Source organism: Lactuca serriola, chromosome 6 (assembly GCF_051521515.1).
Source record: "Lactuca serriola cultivar US96UC23 chromosome 6, Lser_US96UC23_V15, whole genome shotgun sequence".
NCBI lineage: Eukaryota > Viridiplantae > Streptophyta > Magnoliopsida > Asterales > Asteraceae > Lactuca > Lactuca serriola.
The window spans coordinates 197,571,642-197,592,641 of record NC_136413.1 but is presented as its reverse complement, the minus strand read 5'-3'; the positions used below and the strand labels follow the sequence as shown (position 1 = coordinate 197,592,641).

Below are 21,000 nucleotides of genomic sequence, written 5' to 3'. Positions count from 1 at the left end.
CCAAGGGTTTATAAAAGTAAAAGACCAAATATTTTTGGTAGCCCAATTAACCGTAAGACCTCAAAGAATTGTTTGGTTTGTGCTACAAGCAATGTGCGACAACACCCTTCCTTCGCTTTAGTATATTTTTATTCTAATAACCAACAAGTAATAAGACTTTGGCTCAACGGCTACGTAGAAATGCTAGTAATTTCTTTTTGCTGATTTGTTTTGAGCAAGAATAATACAAACAGCTAGAATTATAGAAATGGCTATAATCCATAAAGAATAACGATTATAATTATTTTTTGCCAATGTTTTTTACCTTATAAATATCAATGTTCTAAAAAGCTCATGTCATGGCGTGTTATGACTTCAAGGCTTGTAATTGCCATCAAGTTTTGACAAAATGTCGTCTTATGTCACATATGTATATAAAAATGAATAATAGTAGAATATATATATATATATATATATATATATATATATATATATATATATATATATATATAATTGTTGCCTTAAGTCACATTTTACAAACGACTTGACCCACTACGACTCAAAAAAGCTTAAGGATTAACATTGCTGTCAAATCACGTCGTACTTTATTTACAACCTTGAATAATAATCATTCATATCCAACCATTTTTCTCACCTCAAATTTGTAATGTCCTAAATTTCAAATCAATTTTTTTTAATACAAAGGAAACCATCACAAACTCATTGCAAATAAATAAATAAACATTGTATGAGTTTTATAAACCACAAGCCTAATATCACAGTACTGAAAACATAATGAAAATCATAAGTGCAGAAATCTTCAATGGATACAATATAATCAAGCTATGCCATTTCTCTTACTGTTAGCTTGTCTGAAACATTTTAAACTTAAAAACATAATCACAGTGGCAAATTTAGAACCAAAAATCATGTGGTTCCTTATGTAAATGAAGCTGAAAAAAATATGAAAGAGTAAAAAATAATAGTGGTGACAGATTGGGTTGTATGCCTAAACTATTTAAACCTCACTCCAATAGTTATAATAAAGTTCTTGCAATTGAACCATATGATGTATGCTATCTTGAAACATTTTTATAATTGTGTCGTTATCGATACCTGTTAATTTTTTTTTTCAATATACAACACTAAACTATCACTCAAAAATTGATCGCTCATTTTGTTGCATATATCAGTCTTTATCAACTTCATTGATCAAAATGGGTGTTCCACACTTGTTGTTGCTACAGGTAAGATCAATGCATGTTTGACAAGAAGATAAATCTTAGGAAATATTATATGCTTCATTTCTTCAATCATCTTTTTGGAAAGGTCTTCTGTACTCTTCAAATCATTAAATCATTCATCTGCTCACACATCTTTAATGTAATTTCCAATTTCCACTTCAAGAACTCGAAGATCATATTCTATTGGAAACTCTTCATGACAAACTATAGTCATTTTCATTATTTTATCTAAATCAAAGGCTTTGAAAGACTCACTCGGGCACTAATGTGTTTATTTGCAGTACTAGTTTTAATATTTATAAAACCTAACTGATTTTAACCAGCTAAAGCACAAATAGACAGTGTACTTAGTCGTGTAATGGTATAGTAAAAGTAAGTAGTGTGACAAACTCAGGTGTAGAGTTTTGAGCAATTGATTTGACATGCATAATTGTAAAGAACACAACAAACATGGTGATTTGGGTGTCGAATAGATGTATTCGATTATGAAAGGTCTTACAAAAAGTACAAGCTAGATCTAGACAAATAAATAGCTCATATTAACAGTCTCAATGTTACATCTCTCAAGCACACTCTAAAAGTGGTATGCAACCCATTATTTATAGAGGTTTTAACAAGTCTCTCTCTCTCTCTCTCTCTCACACACACATACACACACATGTTACAAGGCTCCAATCGTACATGTGCAAGTGGGTCTTCTCAAGTCAGGCCTTCACTAGTCATCTAATTGAGAACTTTGTACCCAACATTCTTCCCCTAAAATTTAGTGTTGGATGACTCGGCTTCAATCTCCAAAAAAAAGAGCAACTTTGCGAATGAATCCTCAAGCGTGACACATGTAGAAATGAGCATCAAAAAGAGAAACTTAGGTTTTCAAGTGTAACATTAATGTTGACTTATGCCCGGCGTACGACTTTGTATGCCCAACATAAGGACCTCTTTTGCAAACTCTTAAAAACATAAGGGACTGGAAAAGAAAATACCTGACAACGGGTGTTACAAAAACGATTAGTTTTTTCTCCAAAATGATCGATAATGCTAGAAGTCGAATGTTTTGAACTTGAAATAGAAGCCGATTTCTTTGTTTTATTTCTTCTTTTCGGTCGACAAAGAGGTTGTTCATCTTCAAGATGCACTGAATCATCATTAATGTCGATGTGTGTTCGGTCGTTCGATTGTTGTAAAAGAAGTGGAAGAAGTACCTTCTGTCATTTGTCTATATTTTGGAGCATCCCTTAACTTTAGCCAGTGTTTGAAATATGGAAAAAGGTTTGCAGGTTGTTTTTTCATATTATCTCATGGCCATGCTAAACACATCGAAATCGTTTGACCGGCGGCCAAATGCGCTACCTCTTCGACCCTTTGATTTTTATATCTTTAGCCCAATGATCTTTAGCCGACATCTCAATAATTGAAGGGATGGGCCTAGAAGGATGATGTTGCACCAAGGGCATTCCTTCTTACACCATTATACTCCCTCTCGCTCCATGAGGGGTTCCTCTTGCGCCATGAGGATCCTTGTAGCGCCATGGGGTACTCCTGTTGAGCCATTGAGTATGATCTTGCACCATACATGGCCTTTTTGTGCCATGTGTTTTCTTGTTGCGCCAAGGTGGTGTTATTGCTCCAATATTGATGTTCTTGTGCCACACTTGAAGCCTGTTGCGCCATCATGGTGCATGTTGGACCATCTTGGTCCTTGATGAGCCAAGTATGCTATGATGTCCTCTATGATGCTCAAGAATGTTCAAGAAGATGATGCATGGTGGAATATGATTGGTTGCCTCCATTAATGGGCTAATAGTCTTGGGCCATTAGGGTTTTAGGTCTGATCCCTTAACTTTAAATAGGGATGCATGCTAGGTCATTTTGTATCTTGAACTCTATAGTGATAGGCAAATCTCTTTGTAATTGTACTTGTAATCTCTGTTTGAGAGCTCTAAAATAAAAGAATACTCCCCTCCTGCCTGTAGACGTAGGTCAACTTGACCGAACCACGTAAATACTATGTCTTGTGTGCTTATAGTTTTGCTAGTTATCCATTTTACTTCCTAACAAGTGGTATCAGCGCTGCGGTTTGTATTACTGTGATTGAAGATGTTTACTCACAAGTTTGATTTGGAGAAATTCATTGGTTTAAATGAATTCACATTGTAGAAGGTGAAGATGATGGCTCTTCTGGTTCAACAAGGGTGTGCAACGGTAATGGAAGTAGAGGCAAAATTTCCAAAGGACATGTCAGATGAGAAAAAGGTGGACATTATGACGAAGAAACATAGTGTCATTCTATTAAACTTGATAGATGATGTACTGAGGGAGGTCGTGGATCAAACAAATGCTTCTGGGCTATGGGATAAACTTTGTGACAAGTACCAGAACTCACTAACGAATAGGTTGTATCAGAAGCAAAGGTTATACACTCTCAGAATGTCTGAAAGTACCCAAGTGAAAGATCATCTGGATAACTTCAATCATATCATCTTGTATCTACAAGGTGTTGACCTCAGAATGTCTGAAAGTACCCAAGTGAAAGATCATCTGGATAACTTCAATCATATCATCTTGTATCTACAAGGTGTTGACGTGAAGATTGAAGATGAGATCAGGCGCTCATTGTGTGATGTTCTCAACCTAACTCATATGAGAATTTCGTTGATACCATTCTCTATGGTAGGACAACGATCACTGTGAATGATGTGAAGGGCTCTTGATGTCCAAGGAATTGAAAAGAAAAGTTTCAGTTCGAGAGGAGGTGTCCAGTTCCGGTTTGTTTGCAGGGAGAGGAAGGACAGAAGAAAGGAAAGGTGGAAACAGAGGAAGATAACGTTCTAAATTGAAGTCTAAAGGTTCATCGAATGGCAAGTGTTTTAATTGTAAGGAGAAGGGGAACTTCAAGTGAAATTGTCCATATTTGAAGAATGGGAAGTCCAAAAGTGAATCAAGCAACTATATCACTATTGTTGTGGTTTAGGAAATTTCTAATGAAGGGGATGATGGTGTTATACTGACTGTATGTAGATCAAGTTATGCTGATGCTTGGGTCTTGGATTCTGGAGCATCCTATCACATGACATATAATCATAACTAGTTCGACTCCTTCAAAGAGTGGGATGACATAGTAAAGATGGGTGATGATTGGGTTAGTAGTATCAAAGGTAGTGGCATGGTGTAGATCAAGATGCACGATGGCATGGTCAGGAAGTTAGATTGCTGGTACGTTCCAGAACTTCAGAAGAATCTAATTTCTCTTAGCACATTGGCTAAGAATGGGATGAGGTACGCTGTTAAAGGTGACTGGGTAAAAGTGACCAAATGCACTCTGGTTATAATGAAAGGGAGGATGAATCGTGGAGGGATCTATATCCTTGAAGGCAGTACGGTTATGGGAACAATGGCTATCTCTCAATCCTTGAATGAAGGTGATGACAAGATAGAGTTGTGGCATCATAGGTTGGGGCACATGAGTGAGAATGGAGTTCTAAGTAAACAAGGACTACTTGGTGGAGAGGCTACTGGAAAGATAAAGTTTTGTGAAGCTTGCATTAAGGGAAAGCATTGTAAAGTGAAGTTCGGTGTCGGTTAACACACAAGCAAGGAAATCTTGGAGTATGTTCACTCATATCTGTGGGGCCATGCATCAGTGAAGTCTCAAGGAGGATGCTCATACTTTGTGATGTTTATTGATGATTATTCAAAGAAGGTTTGGTTGTACTTTCTGAAGACCAAAAATGAGGTGTTTGGGAAGTTCGAGGAACGGAAGACCATGGTTGAGAAAAGGACTTGAAAACAGGTCAAGACTCTGAAGATTGATAATGGGTTGGAGTTCTGCAATGCTCTATTTGACAATTTCTGCAAGGTAGAAGGTATAGTGAGGCGCCGCACTATACGACACACACCACAAGAAAATGGAATGGAAGAATGGATGAACCAAACACTCATGCAATGTGTAAGGTGCATGCAGATATTTACTAACTTATCCAAGCAATTCTAGGCAGAAGCAGTTAATACTACTTGCTATCTGGTGAACAGATCACCATCAACTACAATAGACTTGAAGACTCCTTTAGAGGTATGGTCTGGGAAACCCTCTGACTATTCTATTTTATGTATATTTGGATGCCCAGCAATATGTTCATGTGAATTATGGTAAAATTGAGCCAAGGTCAATGAAGTGCATATTTCTAGGATATGCGACAAGAGTAAAATATTATCGACTGTGGTGCACAGAAGAAGGAAGACCTCTTACATTTAACATGAGCAGAGATGTGGCCTTTGATGAATCTCCCATGGGTAACCAGGAAGGAGGTGATACAAGTCAAGCAGGAAACAAAGATCAGGGTGCTAGCCAGAAGGTGGAGTTTGTAACTCAAACTCCAGACAGAGTTGTGATAAGTGACAAAGAGCAAGGCAGTAGTGAACAACCTGGATAAGATGAAACCCAATAGAAACCCATGGGATCTTCGTCCAGTGGTCCTGATGCCTGGAATGATGATAGGCCAAAATCAATAGCAAAGAGAAGATCAAGGAGGGTCACTTGACAACCTAGTAGATATGTGGGATGTGTGAATTTAGGTGAACTTGATTCCATTGTTTTTGCTTTAGCAACTGGAGAAGACATTGACACTGAGGAGCCTCAATCGTATAAAGAGGTTGTGGCGAGTAAAGAAGAAAATGACTGGTTGATTGCCATGAATGAAGAAATGTAATCTTTAGAGAAGAATGAAACATGGGATCTTGTTCCATTACCAAAGGGAGTGAAGCCAGTGGGATGCAAATGGATCTTTAAGAAGAAGGAAAGGGATACCAGAAGTTGAACCAACTAGGTTCAAGGAAAGATTGGTGGTGAAATGGTTTTCTCAAAAAGAATGAATTGATTATCACGAGGTGCTCTCACCGATCGTGAAGCACAAGACAGTTCGGGTTCTTTTAGCCATGGTGAATGCATTTGATCTGGAGCTTGAATAGCTTAATGTGAAAACTGCATTTCTTCATGGAAACTTAGAAGAGAAGATTTATATATCCCATCCAGAAGGGTTCCTTGATTCTAAGAAAGATCATGTATGTTTGCTAAAGAAATCCCTGTATAGGTTGAAGCAGTCTCCAAGACAATAGTGCAAGAGATTTGATTCATTCATGATATCGAATGGCTACACTCGGAACCACTTTGACAATTGTGTTTAGTCAAAGGAATTTTCAGAAGATTCCTACATATATTTGTTGCTATATGTTGATGATATGCGCATCACAGCCAAAGACAGGGCTGGAAAAAATGACTTGAAGGCGAACCTGAAGAATGAGTTTGAGGAGAAAGATTTGGGAGAAGTAAAGAAGATACTGGGGATGGAGATTCAAAGGGACAGAAGATCAGGGCGGTTATGTATTTCTTAACAAAAGTGCATTGATAAAGTTATGTAGTCCTTCAATTGTGATTAGTCGAAGCCTATTGGAACTCCTTTGGCGGCTCACTTTAAACTTTGTCCAAGCACTATACCCACTAGTAATGAAGAAAGGAAGTACATTGTTGAGTCAAATTTGTTGTAATATGTCGAAGTTTGTTGAGTTAGTTTCGAATGTTTTGTAATCTATTTACTAAGGCATTTTTAGTATCAAAGTCCGAATGTCGAGTCCTTAGTATTTTTTTTGTGTACTTTCAGTTCTCCTATAAATAGGAGATGTACTCTGAGATAGATAGAACTTTTGGCATGTATTTTCTGTCTAATACTCTCTGTGTACTTTGAAAGTATAATCGAGCTGAAACAAGATCTTATTTACTTCTTGTTGTTCATATACTTTGATTACTCTGATTTCTTTCATACACTTGATTAATCACTTCTACAATTGGTATCAGAGCAGGAATCATACTGCAATGATCTGGTTTTCATTCTGAATCATAAGTTTTTGAGTCGCGATTTTGATTCAAAAGTTTTAACACTTTTTGGTTCTGAAAATCATATTTGATCTTCAGTTGTGATTTGATTCTGCAATTGATTTGTTTAGTCGAGTGATCGATTTGGAATTCCTGATCAATTCATTCATTCATCAGTGAAATTCATCAAGTTTTTCTAAAAATCGCATCCGTAATTTCATGGCGAACTTTAACATGAATATGATGACCTCTTTTTCTCATCTGTTGGGATCTTCAACTAAGAGTCCTATGCTAATTACGGATTATTATGATCAGTGGGCTGATCGAACGGAGGATTATCTGAATAGAGTAGACGAGGAGCTTTGGAATTGCATTAATGGAAATGTTCAACCTCCTTTGAATGTTCAGAACATTGGTTCATTTGGTTCAACTCAAGCTATTAGTGAACAATCTACGAGGCTGAAGAAAAATGAGAAAAGATGCATGAAGAAACTGCAAGGTGCATTGCCACCTGTTGTTTACAACTATGTGCGTGGTTGTAAAACTGCTAAAGAAATATGGAATACTCTCAAAGAGAAGTTTCAAGGAAGTGAGAAAAGGAAGATTAATTATGTGAAGCAATGCTTATTTGAGTTAAAAGAGTTCATACAAAAAGATGGTGAATCCATTGAAGGATATTATGATCGCTTGAACGAACTCATTTACAGATGCAATCGTTATGGAGTCACAAGGTCAACCATGGAGTTCAATCTCACATTCATTATGGGACTTAGTAAGAAATGAAGAAGTGTTAGCATGATGGTGAAAAATCAATAGTGTTTCGATAATTCAACCTTGAATGATCTATACAACTTTTTGAAGACCCACGAAGGAGAAGTTAATGAAATAATTGAGGAGACAAAAATGAGTCTTGGTGGTCCATTAGCTTTGGTTTCGAAAGTAGCTGAGAAGGAGACACTTGAGAAAGAAAATTCTGATGAAGAAGGATTTTTGATGAGCTTTGATGATGAGGCAGTTGCATTTTACTCTAACAACAGAGTAAAGAAGTTTTTCAAGAAACCTTTTAATCCAAAGTCGAAACCAAATTATGGTAAAGGAAGTTTCGTTAACAAAGTTGTGATTGATGATAAGAAAAAGATCGAAAAGAATGTTGTGAAGGATGATGATGCAAAAGTTGAAAAGAAACTCAAAGGAGACTCTGGAATCGATTGTCATTATTGCCATGATGCAAATCACATGGCTAATGATTGTATGCTTCGAAAGAAGGATGAAAAGAAGAACAAGGTGAAAGATGAAGCATACTATGTCGAACGTCTGGAGAAATTTTGAGCAAAAGGAAATGGTATGTCTTTTGTTGCTAGAGGTGAAGGTGAAGATGAAGGCAATTATCAAATCTGGTCATCTAGATCAGATGATGAGGAGATGCGTAATCGTACACATGGTGCAATGTATGCAAAGTTTGTGGGAAAAGATGAAGAAGTGGTGACTGGTCGTTGTTTCGTGACCAAGAGTGGAGATAAATCACTGATGACTACCATGGTATGTTCTATTCTTCAATCTTTTAATATTCCCTTACAAGCATATGATTCTAAGATAACTCTTTTTCTAATCTGCTAGGATCTTCAACTAAGATTTCTATGCTAATTACAGATTATTATGATCAGTGGGCTGATCGAATGGAGGATTATCTAAATGGACTGGACGAGGAGATTTGGAATTGCATTACTGGAAATGTTCAACCTCCTTTGAATGTTCAGAACATTGGTTCATTTGGTTCAAATCAAGATATTAGTGAACAATCTACGAGGCTGAAGAACAATGAGAAAAGATGCTTGAGGGAACTGCAAGGTGCATAGCCACCTATTGTTTACAACTATGTGCGTGGTTGTAAAACTGCTAAAGAAATCTGGAATACTCTCAAAGAGAAGTTTCAAGGAAGTGATAAAATGAAGATTAATTTTGTGAAGCAATGCTTAGCTGAGTTAAAAGAGTTCAAACAAAAAGATGGTGAATCCATTGAAGGATATTATAATCGCTTGAACGAACTCATTTACAGATGCAATCGTTATGGAGTCACAAGGTCAACCATGGAGTGCAATCTCACATTCATTATGGGACTTCGTAAGGAATGAAGAAGTGTTAGCATGATGGTGAAAAATCAACAGAGTTTCGATAATTCAACCTTGAATGATCTATACAACTTTTTGAAGACTCACGAAGGAGAAGTTAATGAAATAGCTGAGGAGACAAAAATGAGTATGGGTGGTCTATTAGCTATGGTTTCGAAAGTTGATGAGAAGGAGACACTTGAGAAAGAAAATTTTGATGAAGAAAGATTTTTGATGAACTCTGACAGTGAGGCAGTTGCATTTTATTCTAACAACAGAGTAAAGAAGTTTTTCAATAAACCTTTAAATCCAAAGTCGAAACCAAATCTGGTCATCTGGATCAGATGTGAAGGTGATGATGAAGGAACTTATCAAATCTGGTCATCTGGATCAGATGTTGAGGAGATGCGCAATCCTACACATGGTGCAATGTATGCAAAGTTCGTGGAAAAAGATGAAGAAGTGGTAACTGGTCGTTGTTTCGTGACCAAGAGTGGAGATAAATCACTGATGACTACCAAGGTACATTCTATTCTTCAATCTTTTAATATTCCTTTACAAGCATATGATTCTGAGATAACTGCTTTTGATGATACTGTTGCTTATTTCGATACTCTTGTTGTGTCTGCTAGTAATGAGGCTAAGAAATATAATATACAATTGCTAGAGACTCAAAAGCTGTTGGATTCGAAAAGAGGGAGGGTTGAGTATTTAAAACGTCAATTGAAAAATCTTAATTGTGATAGGGAAAATTTGGATAATGATGTAAGGATGTTATAAGCATAAAGGAACATCTATTATAATTCAGATAAACGTCGATATGTGAAATTAACTGCATTGCATCATTCATCTGATATAAGCAAAGAACAACATAGGAAGTTATTATCTTTTCTAGCTTTCGAAAGAGAAAAGGTTGATAGCATATCTTATGACTGTGAAAAAACCATAGCATAATTTGACAGAGTTCCTGATAATCGATTTGCTTATGGTATTGTTAAAATATATGAATATCTTAATGTTGATGAACTTGTTGAAATTGTGAATCACACATTGACCAAAAGTGAACAAATAATTTTTTTGAAAAGAAATGAGAATTCGAAATCTAACTCTCAATCTAATTACGTTGATCTCGAAGATAATTCTGATAGTTTTAGCAAAATGAGTGAAATTGAGGAAGAGGAAAGTATCGATTGTTCTTAGTTGTCTGTCATTAATGTCACATCTAAGTCTAAGGCAAAGAAATATGTACTGATTCGATGGTTAAGATTGACACTAACAAACCCTCTACTTCAAAAGTTTATGATTTCGACCATGTGAATGTCAGAGATAGTCAAACTGATAGCAGTGATGATAAGGATGAGGATGAGGTTCCGAAAATTCAAAGTTAGAAAAGAATGTTTCGAAAGAAACAATCACTCCTCGAATTGTTGTTGATCAAGTGTATGGAGATACTGAAAATTTCGACAAAGTGATGACTAAAAAAGGTGCTCATTATCTTGAAACAAATACGGTTGTGTATCCAAATTTCAAGTGCACAGATGATATCAGTTTTCCTAATCAAGTGTTTGTCACTACTGGGAATACTGATAACATTAAACCGAAATTTAACAAGATGGTTGAAGAAGATAACAAGAAAACATCAGATGAATGATTCTTTTCAAATCAAAGCACTATCAAAAATAATATTACAAAGAATTCATATATTTTTCAAAGACAAAAACCACTACGAAAATGGTTTGAAAAAAAAAACAAATTTCAAAAGAAGTTTCAAAACAAAATTTTGTTGAAACAAATCAAATGGTTAAAATCAATTTGTACGCTTTTAAGGAACTAATTGAAACTTTTTCGAAAGAAAATGGAGTTTCGAAAAGACAAGCAAGAAAGAATTTTTTTGGCAAGTTGTGGATAATTGTAAGAAACCAAATGATTTGACAAAGCAAAAGATTGAAAAGATAATGTCTAAATCTGTTGAGACAATGTCTACAACAAATTCAGATATTAAGAAAAATCCCACTCAAACACAAAAGTCTTTGTCTGTCATAACTAGCATTTTAGCTAGGAAATTCTATTCTCATGTAATCATTTAACTATTGTAAAGCATGTACCCTAAGTGAATATCACTCAATGCTCATTCAAATACATCTCTCATGTTCAACTAAGGGTTGGAAACCCTAGAAATCTTGGTTCAAATTTATTATGGACTAGGATCCTCTTATTAGGCCAAGTTGGGCCTCAAAAACTCCAATAGCCCTAATGGGCCATAAACCCCATTTCTTTGGTTCTAATGGGCCATGAACCACCTAATGGACTTTCATTTGGCCGTGAACCATCCTAAGGGCCCAATGGGCCGAAAAATATTATTAGGCCTGTGAAATTCGATCAAGGCCAAGGATTTGAGCCCAAAGCTATTTCACCTTCATTCATTGAGCCCATTCTTGGCCCAATGCACACACACACACACACACATATATATATATATATATATATATATATAAGAATGAAAATAAGGGGACTAATGAGCATGAGACACATAATTATTGCATGGAGGATCTCCATGCAACATCACTTCTCTCTCTCTTTCTATCTCTATCTCTCTTTCTTTCTCTCTTCTCCCCTCTTCTTCACGGCCAAACCACTCTTTTAACCACCTCATTTCTTTCAAAAATCTCTTAAGAAACTCTATCTAGAAAACCTCCTTCCTTCTCCAAATTTTCGAAGATTTAGAGTGTGTTCAATGGGATTTTCACCAAAAATCACCATTCCTTGGTAGGTCCCTACATATCCAAGTTATATAACTTCATTCTTATGTTAAATCACTCCTTCTAAACATTTGTTTGTGATCATACTCTTAGAAATCTCATAAGCTCGAGATCTACTCAAGGAAGGCTTGCTAGAGCCAAAACCTCTCTCTTATCTTCACCAAACCGAGAACAAAAAAGCAAGGTGAGTTCATACCCCTTTTTTTTTTCGGGTTTTACATGTTTTTGGGGGGAGAATACAAGTGTTTATGTGATAGATCTAAGTATTGTGCATGTTATGTGTGTTTCTCTTGTGAAAATATGGCTATACATCCTGGATCTCGAAAGTTATAGCAAAAATAGTTGAGATGGTAAACTAAAACACTCTAAACAACATACTTTATGGATTAAAGTGTTAAACATACATTCTTGTTGAATAAACTAACAAAAAACATGTTTAAGGACTATATTTGTCAAATAAACAAAAATGTTAGGACTTTTTATGACATATATGGTTTTCATAAGGACAAAAAGGGTCACTATATTTCAAAGATGAACTTTTATGACATTTTGTTATTAGAGGGACCATAAATGAAAATTTTCGCATAATGGGCTTTTAAATGGGCTTTACGGTTTTCTTGGGGCTAAAGTGAAAAATATTGGTTTTGATGGACCAAAATGTCATTATATGTAATCTTGAGTCTAAAATGAAAAACCCACGGTTTTTGGGCTAAAAATGATAATTATTTCAAAGTTGGGCCTAATATGTCAATTTTATGGAAAACGGGCTGAAAATGCCACTTTTATCCAATTAGGGGCTGAAAATGTAAATTTCTGCAAAAATAGGCTGAAGTGTCATTTTTCTTAAATAAGGGCCGAAATTGTCATTTATATTAAGTAAGGGCCGAAAATGAAATTTTTATCAAATGAGGGCCGAAAAGGTCATTTTTATCCAATTTGGGGTTGAAAAAGTAAAATCCTTTAAAAATGGGTTGAAAACATCAACATAAGTATTTGTGGGCCAAATTGTCAATTATTAGATAAATGGGCCGAAAATACAAATATTTATAAATTAATAGGTCAAAATGTTATGTTTAACCACAATGGGCTAAAAATGTCATTTATGAGAAATAAGTCCCTAAACATATATTTTAGGTCTTAAGGACCTAAAGTGTAAGTTTTACTAGAATAAGCCCAAATTGTAGAATTATGATGTAATAGATTAAGAATATCATGATAATAAAATGTTGGGCTATTTACATTATTTTCGGTAAACACATCAACTAAAACGAATCATGTTATAACAAACAAACATAATTACAACAACGATACAACTATTGGGCCTAATACTCACTAAACATGCTTATTGGGCCTTCGTGATCCATTTTCATGTTTATTGGGCTCAATTCATTCATTACATGTCTATTGGACCTTAGTGACCCATATACATGCTTAATGGACCAAAATTATCCTTTACATGTTTATTGGGCCTTAGTGGTCCATTTACATGTTTAGTGGGCCTGGACTATTCATTATATGCTTAATGGGCTTTAAGTGTCCTTTTGCATACTTAACGAGCATGGAAATAACTTACATGTCTAATGGACTAAAGCTATCCTTATACATGTTGGTTGAACCCCTCTTAGGACCCGAAAGTCCTCTTAGGACCCGAACCCTTTTGAGCCGAAGGCTGCTGAACCGAACCTCACTCAAAGAACCGAACCCGAAGGCTCCTGGAACCGAACCTCGCACATCACCCGAACCCGAAAGTTCGGTACATTTCGGGTCTGATCACCTTCGCTTCTGAGACCGAGCCTTCGCTTCTGAGACTACCGAGCCTTCGCCTCTCGCTTCCTCGCCCCCCCCCCCCCTTCGCTTCGCGCCTAGCTGCATTAGGGACCGAACCTCGGCCTAGGGACCGAACCTCAGCCTAGGACCGAGAGGTCTCGCTGGAATGACCTTTTTCTCCCGGTTTTCGACTAATTTTGCGTTTTAGGCCCGTTTTTAATTGTTTTAACACGGGATTTTCACCCAAAACTTTATTTTAACATATAAGACCCCTTCAGTAATGAATTATCACGTTTTGGGGATAAAACCTTATCCAAAAGAGAGTAGGTGAAGTACAAAGGTAGAGTGTTGACTTTACCTTATTTTATGACGCAAGCAACCCCATACCCACTCCATACCTAACCCACACTCCTCCCTACCATACCTTGTCACTTCCTTGTACTTTTTACCCCTCTCACAAGTCATCCCCACGTTTTTAGGGCTGGTCACTCAACCTCTCTCCTCATTTTCTTTCAATTACTCTCATTCCACCAAAGATCCAACTCCAACTTTTCCCTCAAACTTTTCTCTCTAATTCAAGATCCCAAGGCTGATCATCAAGTGTTCTTCCACTCTTGATAAGTATAATTCATCATCCTTGTGATTATTGCATTTCATTCTACTCAAATCATTAATTGCTTACGCAAACTCCATAACTATGATGCTAGATTCTCGAAAATATTCAAGGCATCTCCAAGTGTTCTTGAGTTAAATACTTCCATTCTTCAACAATCATCTACTGAAATCACTTAAGGTGAGTTCACACCCCTACATTTTCATGTTTTCTCAAGTTTTTAGGGGGAGAATACAAGTAAAACAACAAGAACAAAACTAAACTTTTCTAACAGCCTTCATCAGAAAAGTTGGACCCCATTCACGGACTGTTTTGGACAACTTAAACATTTTTGTTTACAAAACTGTTTTAGGTATAAGTAGTTCCAGTTCTTAGCTTTAAAATGACTACTTGCACATCTCCATACGATTTTTCTACAATTTATGGTGATTTTTACAAACTGCCTATCATCTCAAACACCAATCCGGACCAGTCTGTGATTATGGACTTGGTCACACAAGTTAGAGGTCCCTAAAAATTATGGAAAACTTTATGAACCAACTAGACTCATTTTCCAAACTCTCAGAAGTTACAGAACTTGATTTGGACATTTTATGATTTTTCTACAAATTTTCCAATAACAGCTACAGAAAATGTTATAAATAGAAAAACACTATAAATTTCATTTCACCTTGTAACATGTTGAGCAAGGTATATATCTATATGTGATTATGTGTTATTGTAGTATGTGGCATTTTTGTATTCATATCTAGATATACACCAGTTAACAAATGGATTTTCACTAAATAATACATAGAAATAACCAAGTGTCATAATTAAAGTACACCCATTACATACAAATGTATTATTAAACTATGTTAAGTATAGTTTATGTACTTTACTATTTCTATCCTTGTTTTGATAAACTATAATAGGTATAGTTTATGATACTTTACAAAATACAAATATATTTCAGAAGGGTACATTTATACAAAAGGGAACTTTCATTACATTAAGTGTAAATTCATTACAAAAGCGTTTTCATAAAAGAGTTTTTATACATTACAAATGTTTTGGGATAAACTATAATAGGTATGGTTTATGTTTCCATTAACACAAAGAACACATTTCGGAAGGTTTTATTCACACAGGAAAAGGCTTTACACTTATGCACACCACACGTAAACTTGTTAACCTAAATTGTGAGACATTCTCTTCCGTATGTCCGAGTGCGGAATCTAATTCCTGCTAGTTATAATCAGAGTCTCCTAGAGGGAGAACGTGATAGTTGTGTATAGATCTATATTGGGTTTGATACCCCACACCTCGCTGCTAGCTACAGCCGGACCTGCAGGTCTGCGGGTGACAAGTGTCATTTCAGTTTCGCGACGCCTAAGAAACGTCGTGGCAGGTGTATTCAGTCATTAGTATGATTATAGCGGCTCACATAGGGATCTAACAACATAAGTTTACCGGGTTTTGCATAAATCAAAAGGGGTTTTATGTCAATTTAAAATCACTTTTTATATCAATAATTACAGATATCATGGTATATTTTCAGTCTTGGTATTTAAGACCACACATCATTCATTACGGGATTTTTCTCAAATTTGAAAGGGGTTTTATGCCAATTTAAAACCACAATTATAGCTTTAAGTATGACAAAATACTTGTTCATTTCGGTCCTGGTATTTAGGACTACATGACTTTTATAAGGAAAATATTGGATTTTTCTTGGTGACATACATCTTCTTACAAAGATCGATATTCAAACTCTTACTGTCAAAAGCTTATGAACTCACCAACCTTTGTGTTGACACTTTTTCAAAACTACTTGTATTCTCAGGAATTCAGTGAAACAGGAAATCAACCACGTTTTGAGGATGGGACGATAAATCATCAAACGGTTCATTTTGTATCATAATGTAATTGATTCGAATCATGTAAACATATACCTTGGTGTAACTTTTTCAATTAGATTTATGATGGTTGTATTTACTTTGAGCACTATTATACTCGTTGTTGTGATACTCTACATGAAGTCCTCCATCCCCGGACGTTTCCGCCATCCTTGGTTTGGGGGTGTGACATATAAACAAGGGAGCCTATAAGATACATTAAAGTTACTTATTATCTAGAACTATGGCTCAACATTTCTTCGATGTACGGACTAATGTCCTTAATTCTGGTGTTGATAGGGTGACTGGGGGGTTCTGATAAAGTAGGTCGGTGTGAAATTGTTTGTCTTTCTTATCCTCTTTGTCAGTCATATGTTGCCTCCTTTGCGTGATTGGAAGATCCGACCTGGGACGCAACATATGCACCTCTGTTTCCATGCATCTCTATCTATGCTTCTCTCTATCTATCTATGTCAGTCATATGTTGTCCCCTTTGCGTGATCGGAAGATCCGACGTGGGACACAACATATGTATCTTTCTATTTCTCTACCCCTCTATCTATGTCAGTCGTATGTTGTCCCTCTGTGTGATTGGAAGACATCCGACATGGGATACAATATATAAATCTCTATATCCATCTTCTCTCTCAAATAATTGAACACTCACCTAAAGTAAAGAGCTCTTTGGAATTCCTTGATTTCCAAGGTATGTCGTGAAATGGGAAACACATTTTAGTGCACTGAAAATTGAAATAACTAAAGGTTGTCTTTAGATCTCGTTTCTAAATATAAGTGGACAACAATATCTTTGGTCGTCGTCAGCAAAATTGTCTATTTAGGAATAAGATCACAATGACTTGTCACTTATGATCTGTCCAACTTGTCAATATCTTTTGTGTTTAAGTGGATTACAATATTGGTGATTTACCAGAGCTAAACATGCAGGTGTGTGCTGATAAACGATATTGAATTGCTTGACAACTTTGATCCCAAAAATGTTTTAAATTTAGTTATAATTTTTTGTTTTTGTTAAATTTGTTTATATTTTTCCTCTATGCACAAATTTAGAGGAAGAATTAAAAAAATCAGACAAAAATCATAAAATTTAAAAAATCCAAAAATATGTTTATTTCTGTTTTTTTTCTTTTTCAGAAAAATAAAAAAAATCCAAAAATATTTTACTTTTACTGTTGAGTGCATTTTAATTTTAATTTTATTTTTATTTCTTAGTTATTTCTATTGTGTGCTAAGTTTATTTTTATTTTTATTTTTATCTCAAAGTTCCGTTTGTCTTGAAAAGCGAATTCAAAAAGAAGAAGAGACTTAAGGAAACTATATTGGAATTTTCTAAGCAAGGAGAAGAAACTTGGAAAGGAGTTGATGGTTATTACACTTCACTCGATTTTCACAAGGAATTGAAGGATTGAAACTGTACAAATTGTCAGATACGCATTATCTTTCTAAGAACTATCGTATTTAAGGAATTAAAAGTCTGAAACTGTACAGATGTCATGGCACCAGGGCGATGCACCTTGCAAGGCAAGATTATCGTTGAACGTCTCGCCAAGGGCCAAGTTAACTTGTTTAACTTGAAAAACGGTATTGAGATATTTGTTCTATGATATAAAGGGGCTAACATCAAAATAGCCATGAGCGGTTCTCCGATACTCAACAAATTGCAGTGCGTTCCTCCATGTTCACAGAGATACTGCGAGTAGTCTCCATCTGAGCCAAGGCTGGGTCCTTGAACAACTGTGGTGAGAATGGTCTTTATGATTCTGTGATCCACATAGACTTTTTAGTCATGGTTATTTTTCAAGGCGCAACGGTGATCATTAAAGAACTTTCATTCGAAGGAACAAGAAGTGAAGATTATTTTTCAACATTCATTCTTTCAACCCCAAAAGCAAGGTTAAGTTGTACTTGAAGTTATGTGACATATTGCATTGAAGCCTCTTAAATCAATTTGTTGCTATCTATGAACTTGCTGAAGTGATCCATAAGAATTGGTCTCTCTGTTATTTTCTCTAAAGATTCTCAAAGCTACAAGTGTTGATTTTCAAGAATCTATACAAAAAGCCTCTACACCCAATATGCGTTCAAGGTTAAATCTTTGAAGGAAATCCAACTATTCAAGATAAATTCATTCATGTAGAAATTCATATGTTCATCTTGAATTGTGAAGAAATTGAAGATAAAAGCTAAAAGTCTAGATCAAAGAGAAGATTGAAAAGATAAGAAAAGAAAAGAAAGCTACAAACCTAGGGGATATTGTTAGGACATAAGAAAAGAAAGCTATAAACCAAGGGGGAGATTGTTAGGTTATAAATTATGGTTTATACATTTCTTTTCTTAAGCTATTAGAGTTCTCGGTCTAGGACCGAAAACACCATGTTTTGGTGTTGTTTGGACCGAAATCACATATGATTTTGGTTAGGCTTAATATTTTTTTGTTTGGGTTTTGGGTTTGGGCTTTGTTATTAGGTCTAGGTATAAATTGTGTTATTTTAGCATAGATAGGAGTGTGGGACGTTTTGGAGGCTGCCATATGCTTAGAACGTGATTTGGAGAGAATCAAGAGAGAACCAAGTGTAATCGGAATCTTGTGTACCGGACGATTAATCAGTATATCGTGTGCGTTGAAGATTAATTATCTTGTTCTTATTCATCTTATATATTGTATTATACACTTTGATTGGGATTCCACATCATCAAAGTGAATCTGATTGATACGTAGGAGAATTCGGGACTTACATCTTGAGTTCTTTATTTGGTTGCTTCGGGTGGGGTATGTCCCTTCATTTATGTTTACTTCGGGGGTTCTCCTCCATCTAGAGCATATTCCAACACTTCGGATAACGACTTATCATTGGCATCTTGGCCAGTTAGAACCGTCCCACTCTCCAGACCTCACATCTTTTTTTTTGGAGTACGAGATGACTCGGATGGGTAGATAAAACAGAACTTATCACTTACGCCTTTAGAGGTCGCCACGTCTAGCTTTAGTTTATGATGTAACATCGGTTATTGCTCTGGTTACAAATAACCCAATCTATCTATGGCAATATTATTATTATTTTTTTGGGTGTGAAAAAATATGAGATTTAGTGTTTGGGTCGTTTTTAATTTCAAATTTATCAATTTGATTTAAAAATAGGTTTATGGGATGAATAGGATCTTAATGGACTTAAGTAGGTACTCATTGAGGATATGACTTAATCATTTTATACAAATATTTCTTTTTCTTTTTCATTTAGTGTAGACTTTCTAGGTAAAAAAAAATCAAAGAAAAGACACGAGGTTGCTCTCATTTATTTATTATTATTATTTTTTTAATTTCCCTAATTAAACCATCATTTTAACAAATGTTTAGTAAACACCATAATCATAATCCAGAATTCACTTAATAGAAACTAGAAAGTAGAAAGTGTACAAAACAACATTTAATGGCTACTATTCTACTAGTTTGGGTAAAGCAATAGCCCATGTAAGATTTAAGTTTAAGACCTTCAATAACTTTAACATTGTTTTAAGTGTATTAAAAGGTTCTCAAATGATTATTCTATAACAATAGTGTTGAACTATTAATCAAATATTTGAATTACAACAATAATAAAAATGTAGCATTAAGATACAGTGGGAAAAACAAGTTCTACTAAACACTATAATCAAGCATTAATGTTACACAATGGATGCATAGCAACAAACCAAGAAGTTGAAAGGAGATCAAAATTCATTTAAAAAATCACCTGTTTTTGTATTTATGAATCTTGGAAGGAAGAAGCTTGTTACACAAATTATTACCAAATTTGAAGTTTTTATTTTACATGTAAATGATTTTTTTTAAATGGGTAAATTCAAAAAGTTTAAATAAATATGAAATGGGTCAAAGGTAAGCAAATGTAACCTCATTAATCTCTTTTCGTACTACTAACTAAGGCTCCGTTTGATAGTTGTTGACTGAGAAAGTGTTGACTGAGAAAGGTCTGTCTGAGTAAGAAATTCTGACTGAGTAAGAAATCATGTTTTTTGATTGAAAATCTGACCGAATGTGCTCATTGGTGTAAAATGACCATTTTACCCCGATGCTATACACGTTTCTATGCAATATTACAACAACAATAATAATAATAATAATAATAATAATAATAATAATAATAATAATAGACATTAATAATAATAATAATAATAATAATAATAGACATTAATAATAATAATAATGTAATAATAATAATAATAATAATAATAATAGACATTAATAATAATAATAATAATAGTAATAATAATAATAATTTATACAAAAACCTCCACCATAATAGACATTAAATATATTATTTTAAACATAAAGCACAAAAAACCCTTTAGCTTGCTGGTAAACACCCTTGCTTCTACAAGGGAGACCCAAGTTCTATTCTTCTAGCCTTCATTAGTTCTGAATTTTTATCCAAGCCAAGGGTACTATTGGAAAGCCTTGTTTTCTTTCTCAGTCAGCCAACTCCTAACATCTTTCTCGACATTGTTTTCCCAACATCTTTCTCAGTCAGACATTGCTTTCCGAGTCAGACGCCAAGATTTTGTCTAAATGGTACATGTTTTGTATATATATTTTTAACGTGATAATTATTTTAAAAGAATTAAAATCGTAAATAACAATTTTTCAAGCCGTTAACTCTGTAAAATGACCAATGGGTCAAAAGTAGCAAAAGTGTACTTGAATGCTTACAAGTTATTTTATATGGCTTTCAGACTATTAATTGAATGATTTAAGCTTTGTATGTTTAATAAAT

General features: G+C 35.0%; 1 protein-coding gene across 1 annotated transcript; it reads left to right on the top strand.

Moving 5' to 3' along the window:
* The first annotated feature begins 4,413 nt into the window (after nucleotides 1-4,413).
* LOC145060539 (putative mitochondrial protein AtMg00300) lies at nucleotides 4,414-4,806 on the top strand. The gene has a single exon (XM_079008186.1). It carries the CDS (start codon nucleotides 4,414-4,416, stop codon nucleotides 4,804-4,806), a length of 393 nt encoding a protein of 130 aa, XP_078864312.1.
* Nucleotides 4,807-21,000: the final 16,194 nt, after the last annotated feature.